At 40.2% G+C, this 9,525-nt stretch overlaps 1 protein-coding gene across 4 annotated transcripts in view; it reads left to right on the plus strand.

The window, feature by feature from the left end:
- Positions 1-9,525, plus strand: part of LOC112146837 (glutamate receptor ionotropic, NMDA 2B) — a 154,276-nt gene that overhangs the window by 124,934 nt on the left and 19,817 nt on the right. For all 4 annotated transcript variants that reach the window (XR_002919323.2, XM_024272860.2, XM_024272858.2 and 1 more), the window contains 4 exons: positions 220-345; positions 3,067-3,296; positions 3,375-3,535; positions 5,484-5,671. Coding sequence is in view for 3 of the 4 variants with exons in the window: in XM_024272860.2 (XP_024128628.1) it covers positions 220-345; positions 3,067-3,296; positions 3,375-3,535; positions 5,484-5,671 (705 nt within the window). In the remaining variant the exon portion in view is untranslated. The remainder of the gene's footprint in view (positions 1-219; positions 346-3,066; positions 3,297-3,374; positions 3,536-5,483; positions 5,672-9,525) is intronic.

Raw genomic sequence — 9,525 nt, forward strand, 5'->3', positions numbered from 1 at the left:
TTCTGCCCTCTTCCATCTCCTACTCCTACTCCATTCCTCTTTTCAATCCGGTGCTCCACATTTGCATCTCTTACCTTCTCTTGCTTCATTTTGTCTTTCTCTCTGCCGCCTGCGCTCACGTAAAACTCTTCCTCCCTTTTTCCCCCCTCTAACTTAACCATTATGCCCCCCCCATCTGTCTCCCTCTCCTGCCTTACCCCCTCTCTCCCCACTCCACAGAGCCGTTCAGCGCTGACGTGTGGGTGATGATGTTTGTGATGCTGCTGCTGGTGTCAGCCATGGCCGTGTTTATATTCGAGTACTTCAGCCCCGTGGGCTACAACCGCTGTCTGGCTGACGGCAAAGGTGAGAGCTCCAAACTCGGGACACGAAGGCAGACGTGGAACCTGCTGGGGAGGTTGATTTGTTTCAGATGTGACTAAAAACAGGCGCTTTTTCCCCTTTTGTCTAAGTCATGATGTTGCCTTCCTCTCACTGAGTCTGCCCAAAATACACTCGATACTAGGTCACTGAATTCACCATTCATGCCAGATAGGAAAGAAACGGGTTTTATGCAAAACGAGAGAAAAAAAAAAACCATCCCAGATCTGCTGAGTTCTTATGAACGCCTCTAAAATGTCAGTCTAGTGCCCACACTGGTCATGTGACATGCATTCTTAAATGCACGTTTAGCCTATGGTGTTCATGCTGGACTGTCACTACCTGCTACTACCAGAGGTGGACTTACTATTAAGGCAAATAGGCAATTGCCTGGTGCCCTCAAAACCCTTAAAAAAATTCTACAACAATTTTCACACCCATTATTTTTAAATTTGTCATAAATATAATAATGATAAACTCCTAATCACTAAAATTGTAAAAAAAAAAAAAAGAACTGCTTGTGTGAAAGGGTTTTGTCCTCCCCGTCTGTCTGCAGGAATCGACTATTCTGTCAATAGCAAATCAGCAAGCAGAGAGAAAATCTCTGAAGAGATTTAAATGAATAAAAAGAAAAGGCAGCTGGTTGCCAAACTTCCAAAAATGCAGGAAGACAAAACAGGAAAAAGAAAAACAGACTAAAAAAGATCAAAAAGAATATTAAGAAGAATGAGAAAAGATACAGAAAAAGGAAGGGAAGGGCAGAAAATAGTACTTTTGGAAATATTTATTTATTTATTTTTTTATTGAAGCCACTCCATAGTGACCTGTTTTGTTCCAACATTCAAGTATTTTGGTCTCTTTTGCATTCTTTAGTAGAACCAAAATAAAAGACAGAATTTCGTCATTATTTCCCATTAGAACTTGAATGATTAACAAACTAGCACATTCAATAAATTCAATGATTTTCCAAGTATAAAATATAGTTAAAAAGTAGCTTGACAGACATTTTTAAACGATATAAGGCTACGATTGCTATGGTATACTTTGCTGGGGTCCTCAAACTGCAAGATACAGTTGGAAGAGGCAAACGTCAAAGCGGTGCAAATCTTGTCAATATTGCTTTTTCTTTCACAGCTCTATTCCGATATGGAACACTTGGCATCATGTAATTCCAGCCGAGTCCAATGATACATTTTTCCTGCATGATCAATTTTCCAACCGTTAGCACTTGGGATGCTGTCCATATGTCGCTACCAAATATGAGTCCCTGATTGGTCAAAGTACAACCTGGTTAGATTTTTATTGCACATTCAAATTATATGTAGAGCCTGAACATAATCGTAGTAACTTGAGAAGGGACGGTTGAAAGTTAATACCCGGAAGCTCGAAATGCGCATTTATGGGCGTTTACACAGACTTTTCATTGAAAGTGGTCACTTGATCGCTTGTTGGGGAGGGTGATGTGAACGTAGCTTAGCATGTCATGTGACGACCCAAAAGGATCCTATTCAGGAACTTTGAAGTTTTTTAAGCTTTTCCATACATCCATTTTTAGAACCCATTGAATCCCTTTTGGGGTCACAGGTTTGCTGGAGTTGCTGGACTGGCTGCTGCAGAGCCAAACACTCACATGCATAACCAGGAGCAATTTAGATTAACCTATAAAGAATGTTTTTGGACTGTAGGAGGAAGCTGGACTACCCCCCAAAAACCCACACATGCCGCCAGATTTGAACCAGGGCCTTCTCGCGATCGCACTAACCACTACATAGAGATTAAGATTAAGGTTTCTCATTCACCAATCCCAACAAAAAGAAAAGAACATTATTTTAAAGTCTATGAATTGTGGTTCCAAATGCACTCTGGATTACCACAGGTACGGTAATTTGCTTCTTCAGACAAGAGAGCTTCTGATGAGTAATGCTCCAACCCGTCATTTGTTCCGTGCAATCAAGAGCAAGCACAGCCACTTCTGTGGATGATGCTTTCTCTGTGGAAAAAAACAAAACAACAATGCTCTGTGATGCACAGGGAGTCAACCGCACAAGAACTAACACACACCACGGGCCATTTGCACATACAGTGGAGTCTTTGTTCTGCGCTCTCGTCTTTTTTCTCTGAATTTTCGCTCCAGCAAACCTCCAACCTCGCTTTCTTTAAAGTCATTTTCCCTCATTTCCATTTCTACCAAAATCACGTGTGAGCTCTGACAGCAAAGGACCGCTTTTCTCTTCGACCCTTCCGGTGGAAAAGATGAGGCAAACGCATAGAAAAGAAAGAAAATCAATGTCTCCCACAACTCCATCACTGACGTGTCTATATATAGACAATAGCCATCTTTTTTCATTCTTCTCATCCTCCATCATCTTGCAGAGAAGACGCGCTCCTCCCTGAAGCGCTGTTCTCATCCATGTTTCCTATTTTCCCTGATATAGTGGGAGTTTAGTAACATAAAAAGTACAGGTTGACGTTTGCAGTCAGAAGATTGGATGTGATGAAGTATCAATGGCTGAGTAGCACCGTTTTGATTCATTTAAGCAACTTTCTGGCAAACTTCACAAAGCAGCATTTGGCATGAGAAAGTCTGTTTGTGGATGTCCAAAACAAAACACGCCCACATGCTCGCACACGCTCACTTCTCACCGTCTCACATGCCCACACAACAAAGGGACTGCTCCTCCAAATGTCTGCCATGCTTCCTTTCAGAGCCTCACGGTCCATCTTTCACCATCGGTAAAGCGATCTGGCTGCTGTGGGGTCTCGTCTTCAACAACTCCGTGCCGGTTCAAAACCCCAAAGGCACCACCAGTAAAATCATGGTGTCGGTGTGGGCCTTCTTCGCTGTGATCTTCCTGGCCTCCTACACTGCCAACCTGGCTGCCTTCATGATCCAAGAGGAGTATGTGGACCAGGTCACGGGTCTGTCCGACAAAAAGGTAAAGGTGGAGGGGGAGATCTGGCCGATGCGTTTTTCATTCTGAAGTTTACCAGCCTTTTTTTTTCTGTCTCTGCAGTTCCAGAGTCCCAATGACTTTTCACCCCCATTTCGGTTTGGTACAGTCCCCAACGGCAGTACGGAGAGAAACATCAGGAACAACTATCCAGAAATGCATTCCTACATGACCAAGTTTCATCAGAGGAATGTGAATGAAGCCTTGCAAAGTCTGAAGGCCGGGTAAAGACCTTTCAGTAACATTTCCTTTGGTTTTGGAGCTTTCTTTGTATGGGTTAAGGTTTGTTTTTAAGCCTGCCCAACCACAGAGGAGCCACAGAAAGCTCCGTGCTGCTGTTAGTGTAAGTTCTTTACTGATTCAGCTCCAGCGCTTTAAGAACTCTCATGCGTTCGCTCAACTACAGCAATCTAATACACTATTACATGTCTGAATACTCTGTGTTCCAGGTGATAGATTTAAAGTTAAGTCATTCAGTCACCATATACAGTAGATATAGTGTTTGTTTGCACCTGCTTCTTTTGGCCAGGTAACTCCCTCCTGCAGTGATCCTTTGCCCAGAAAAAGTGTTTGGGTCAGCTCCAGCATCTGGGCTTTAGAGCCAGAGACCATGTGAAACTAAATACTGGTGTCAGATATGAATTAGCTCCAGACCCGGGTCCATTGTAGAGGCCTATCAATGAGCTATGATAACTCTGAACCAAATGTAGACAGTAAATATTCAAAGTAGCAACAATTTTCCTTTTTTTTCGTACAAAAACAGACACACTGGTCTGAGATCTTACATGTTGTTCAAATATAATGTGTCATCTATACACTGATATGTAGGGCTGTAACGAGTATCCGAGTACTCGAATACTTGTGATCTGCTCCCGAAAATTAAAATATGAATATTTGTGACGTCCAAGATCGCTGATTCATGATCTTTATAAATATAGTAGAGTGTAGTCAAATGTTATTCGGGAACCAGGTAATCAGTCATGACAGTTACCTGGTTCAGGTGTGTTCAGCCAACAAGAACAGAGCAGGGTATGTTGGAAAACATGCAGGAAGGTTGCCCTCGAGGCCTGGGGTTGCCTATCCCTGGTGTAAATATCAGCCTAACTCCAAAATAACCTTAAAAGCTTTTTATAAAAGCATAAATTAGCCAAAACAGCTAGCATGTAGCTGAAATATCAGCCAAACTCCAGAAAATCCTAAAAAATCTTAGTAAATGCCAAAATAGTCCAAAAAGCTAAAAGAATGCAAATTTTTTAAAATGTTTTAACATAATTCTGAATGATAAAAATGCAGGAATATTATTCCAGAATAAATCAACTTAAACCTTAAATAACTTTCAATATTTTACTAAAAAATATGTCAAAATTATTTAAATTAGAATTGAGAGCAAGATAACATCGGGCCATTAATAACAATAAAATAAAATGATTTGGAGGGCCGGATAGAATTACCCGGAGGGCCGGATCCGGCCCCCGGGCCTTGACTTTGACACATGTGGCCTACTGAATCCCTTTTGGGTTCATGTGGTTGCTGGAACCAATCACATAACTAACATAAACTTTGTTTTTTAATTTATTCTATATTTGGATAAAAAAGAAAAGCTTTCATCAAAGATGAGAGTAAAAAGACAAACAAAAACAATTAAACTCTATAATAGAACAAAAGGGGGATAAATTTCTAGCTACAATGACATGTTCATTAGCAGATAATGACGTTTAAAATGAGGAGGTAAAGAAACCGCATCATAGACGCCGCCAGAACAAAAGCAGAAGAACTGAGGCTAGCGTGGAGCATATCGAGTGCACGCTTTAGTCATTTAGTTTTTGCAGTATAAAACTAAATTGTACAGAAAATGAGGAAGCAAAAGCAGTTGGTGAATGCCCTCGTTTGAGCATTAATCCTTACAAACATATTGCAGCTGATTAACCCTAATAGTACTTTCACTCCTCCTCTTCAGTTTTTATCAGGTGTTTCTTTCCACCAGTCTGTGTGCCAGCTCCAGCTTCTGCCAAACCAAGTGGAAGTCTATTACTCTTATCAGCGGCTTAGTGCTATTTAGCAGGTTAATTGGAATGTTGTGGCCATGATGTTTGACTTCTGAAAGCTAATTAATTGGAACCTATCTATGTCTCTCTCCTCCTCCTCCTCCTCCCTCTCACCCTTATTCTGTAGCAAATTAGATGCATTCATTTACGATGCAGCCGTGCTGAACTACATGGCTGGCAGAGACGAGGGCTGCAAGCTGGTGACCATTGGCAGCGGCTACATCTTCGCCACTACGGGATACGGCATCGCCATCCAGAAGGAGTCGCTCTGGAAGAGACACGTGGACCTGGCCATCCTGCAGCTCTTTGGAGACGGTGAGGGAGTGAGATGTTCCCGTCAGTGTGTGGAGACCGACGGGTTCATGTGGTGGACTGTCATGCTTAAGTACGGTGGCCCTGAAGTGCAAATCACACCAGCATATCACTCAATGCAAAAACAATGGAAAAAGCAAAACAAATAATAAGAATTACAGAAAAAAATCCAGAAATCAAAACACTTTTTGAAAAAATGAATTAAAATTAAAAACATAATTTTCTGTTAAAATTATGGACAAACATCATCATCATCCAATCAGCGATGTCCCATAATGCCTGCTTTTTCCAGGTTAGCATTGTTTCATTTTTATTTTTATTTCACTTTTCTTTTTTGCTTTGTTTTGATTTTGAAAATGTTATGCTGTTTTTTTCATTATTTTTGTTCTTTTTAATTGTTTTTAATCTTTGACATGTTTTTGCATTTATTAATTTGTGAAAGTATTTTATTTATTATTTATATAGAGCACATTTAATGAAAAAAAAAAAACCTTTAGCAGGTTACGTTACAGAGACTTGAAATCATCCTGATTCGTCAAACAATTTATCTTTATATCCCAACAAATCCCCATTAGTCTTTAAATCTGGGTAAAACGAGGTTTAGCAAGAAAAAAACTCTCAGAGAAAGCATCATAAAGAGGACCATGTGGAGGCTGTTTCATCCGTTCAAATCTGGACAACAGCTTCCAGAACCAGAACTATTGACCACTCCAATGCAATCTGCTAAAATTGATAATAATCATAGAAACAAATAAAAAATTAAGATAATAAACACTCAAAAGTTCATTTCTAGTGGACCTCAGGCTTTGTGAAGGTACCAACAAATAAAAAAAAGCACAAAACATGAAAAGAGCCTTTAACTTCACCTTGAGGAATATACTTATCCAATAAAGTAAATTCAAAATTTAGTCCTTATTAAAACAAGAACCAAAGTGCACTCACCAAAGTGTGAGTTTTAGGCAAGACAACAGAAAATCCAAATACCTAAAGAGAGTCTGAGAGTAAACTTTGTGTTTAGAGAATTCTTTTTCATCTGTAAAACTGCAAAAATCAAGAAAACTTAAACCACATCATGTTCTCCTTTAGCCAAACAAGTAACCAGACATTTTTGTTCCGTATTTGCCTAATTGTACATGTGCCTGGGCTTAATGACATTTGTTTTTAGTTTATTGGTCATCTTATAGCTGTAAGTATCTCTCATTTACTAATTTTTTAATATTGCAGCACACTTTAAAATGAAGTTAACACAATCATGGAGTTTTATTATCAACTGTAGAAGCAATAATCAAATCTGTAAATTTGAGATCTTCGTTGTAATGATACGCATTTATCCTCCAGGAATTCATTCAAGGTTTTTGACTCCTTATCCAACGTGGATATGAACGTTTTTTTGTTTCTCTCAGCTGACTTATAAGAACCTCCACACTTCTCCTGCTGCCACAATTGAATCAGCAAATGTCAGCGTGTCATCCGCACCCACACACGCCACGCCAGCACGACTGATTGATGGCGTGAAGGTTTTAATTGTTTCTTTTTGGTATCTCGACCTTTTTCATGCAGATGTTTATTAACAAAAAGATAAATATTGAAGATTAAATATTGAATTAAAATAAAACATAGCCTTGAAATGTAAGCTTGAAACCTGACAAAAGAGAAGATAAAAAACAAACTATCATCATGGTACCAGTCAAAGGGTGTGTTTTAGAGTAGATAAATACGGTGGCCCTCAAGGACAAATTACATCAACAAATCACTAAATGCAGAAAAATATTTTTATCACAACAAAATTTCAGAAACCCAAATTTTATTTCATAAAAACTAAGTGTAATTTTACAAGGAAATCAAGAGAAAAAGGTAATCAAACCAAAATTCCAGAAAACAACAGCAATTTCAGAAATCAATATATCTACCCGAAGTACAAATCGCACTAACAAATATAAAAACATATTAAGGATGAAAATGACAACAAAAAGCAAAACAGTCTATGCAAACGTGCGTAAAGGGATGTGTCAGGCTCAAAACACTCGTGTTCCTACGTAGATACACAAGTTATTATGACAGTTTTCATGCTCTACATACAAAAGGTGCCTGTTAAACCAGTTGACCACTCAGGGACTCGGATTTGGTATTGATATGAGGATGGCGTCCCAAATGCTAACCAATGGGAAATTGATCGGAGGAGAAATGAGTCATTTTGTTTTTTACTTGGCTGGAATTATATGACACTAAGTCTTTAAGATTATGGAATAAAGATGTGAACCAAAAAGCCTGCAGCAAGATTCACCAGATTTGTATCGCACTAGTATCAGGTAGCAACGGTTCAGTGTGAACACCATTGGCTAAACGCACGTTTTCAAAGACCCACTCCAATGAAAATCATCTTTTTTGTGTTTTTAACATGTACTTGTGGCATTTTTCTCATAACAGAAGACATGCATAAAATAATTCACAATTAAAACTGTGTTTCTGAGTATTTCTAATTTTAATTGTGTTGGATCTGAAAACTGGATGCTAGAAAAACCTGCGGCTAACGACTGAACGACTGAGTGCGTGCTCCTCCGCCTCTTTGCCCGCAATCCTTTTCCTCGTCTGAGCTCAAAACTGTACGGCTGGATTGATCCAATGCTAGTGCTAGCTTGAGGCCATAGCGTGTACGTGAGCGCGCAGACAGAGCTCCCAGCAACGAGGAGAGGAAGGGGCGTGCTTGCTCCGAGCTAATAGTCCCGCCCACAAACCACAATTACATATCTAATGAGCTACTGCCACTGTGCATAAAATATGTCTTTAAAAAACAACAAAGGCTTTCTGATTTTGGCTAAAAACTCCACAGTTGTAATTAAAAGACTACTGGGAATGATTTCACAAAAGCAAAAACTAGGGTTGGAGAGGGACTTTAAACACATCCCTGATTGGGTCAGAACATTAATGAAGACATGGCTCCATTGTTGGGACTCTCCACTAAAAAGGAGTCTGTCCAAGCTTTGAGGAGCATTTTATTCCAACTCGTTCTGCTGGAACATTAATGAGTGGCGAATAAATTGAAATGTGCTCCAAACGTCCATTCCTGGCCTTCCTAGAAAAGTGAGCATGATTTATTGTTTTCAAACTCTTCATTATAAACTGATTTAGATGCTGCAGCGCTGCTGTCCTGCTTTGATAAACATCTCATCTCAGTGCGGCTTGCGAGCTGTAATAGAAGTTGGGTGTGCGTCGAGGTTTATGTGTGTGCATCTTTGGACGTGGTCTATCGTGTTGTGAGCACCCTGAACCGAGAGCCCTCCGGGAGCCCAGTATAGTGCGTCCCAGTTAGGACGCCAGCATCGCTCCTGGTGTTTTTGTGTGCTTCCTCGCACATGTGAATATGGGTCAGCCCTCTGAAAACGAGAGGATCCGTGACAACGAGGGGATTTATTAGTTTATCTTTGTCAACTCATAATCCAACAGCATGTTGTTGCTAACTCACTGATCAACAGTTTGATTATCTTGGATCGCTGGAATCATAAACTTTTTGCACTCGGATTAAAAACAATTGAGGCAGGTCTGTCTAAAGCCTCTCAGGATTTCAATGTCACTGTGCCCCGCCTCTCCATCCACCACCCCGCTCCTGGTGGCCTAGAAACTGATGGAGCTCAGGTGGTTCTGTAGGAAGCATGAGGGAGAGAGAACAGATTCACAGAGCTGAGCGGAAAAGATCTCGCAACTTTCTTAAAAAAATAAGCTTTAATTCAATTCTTCATAATCACTGTTACCTGGAAAGTTTTACCTTCATCCTCTTTAAGTGAAGCACTTGTTGCAGACCATCTAAGACAGGGGTCTCAAACTCGCGGCCCGCGGGCCATCTGCGGCCCGCAGGATGA

The sequence above is a fragment of the Oryzias melastigma genome, linkage group LG8 (assembly GCF_002922805.2).
Source record: "Oryzias melastigma strain HK-1 linkage group LG8, ASM292280v2, whole genome shotgun sequence".
NCBI classification, from domain to species: domain Eukaryota; kingdom Metazoa; phylum Chordata; class Actinopteri; order Beloniformes; family Adrianichthyidae; genus Oryzias; species Oryzias melastigma.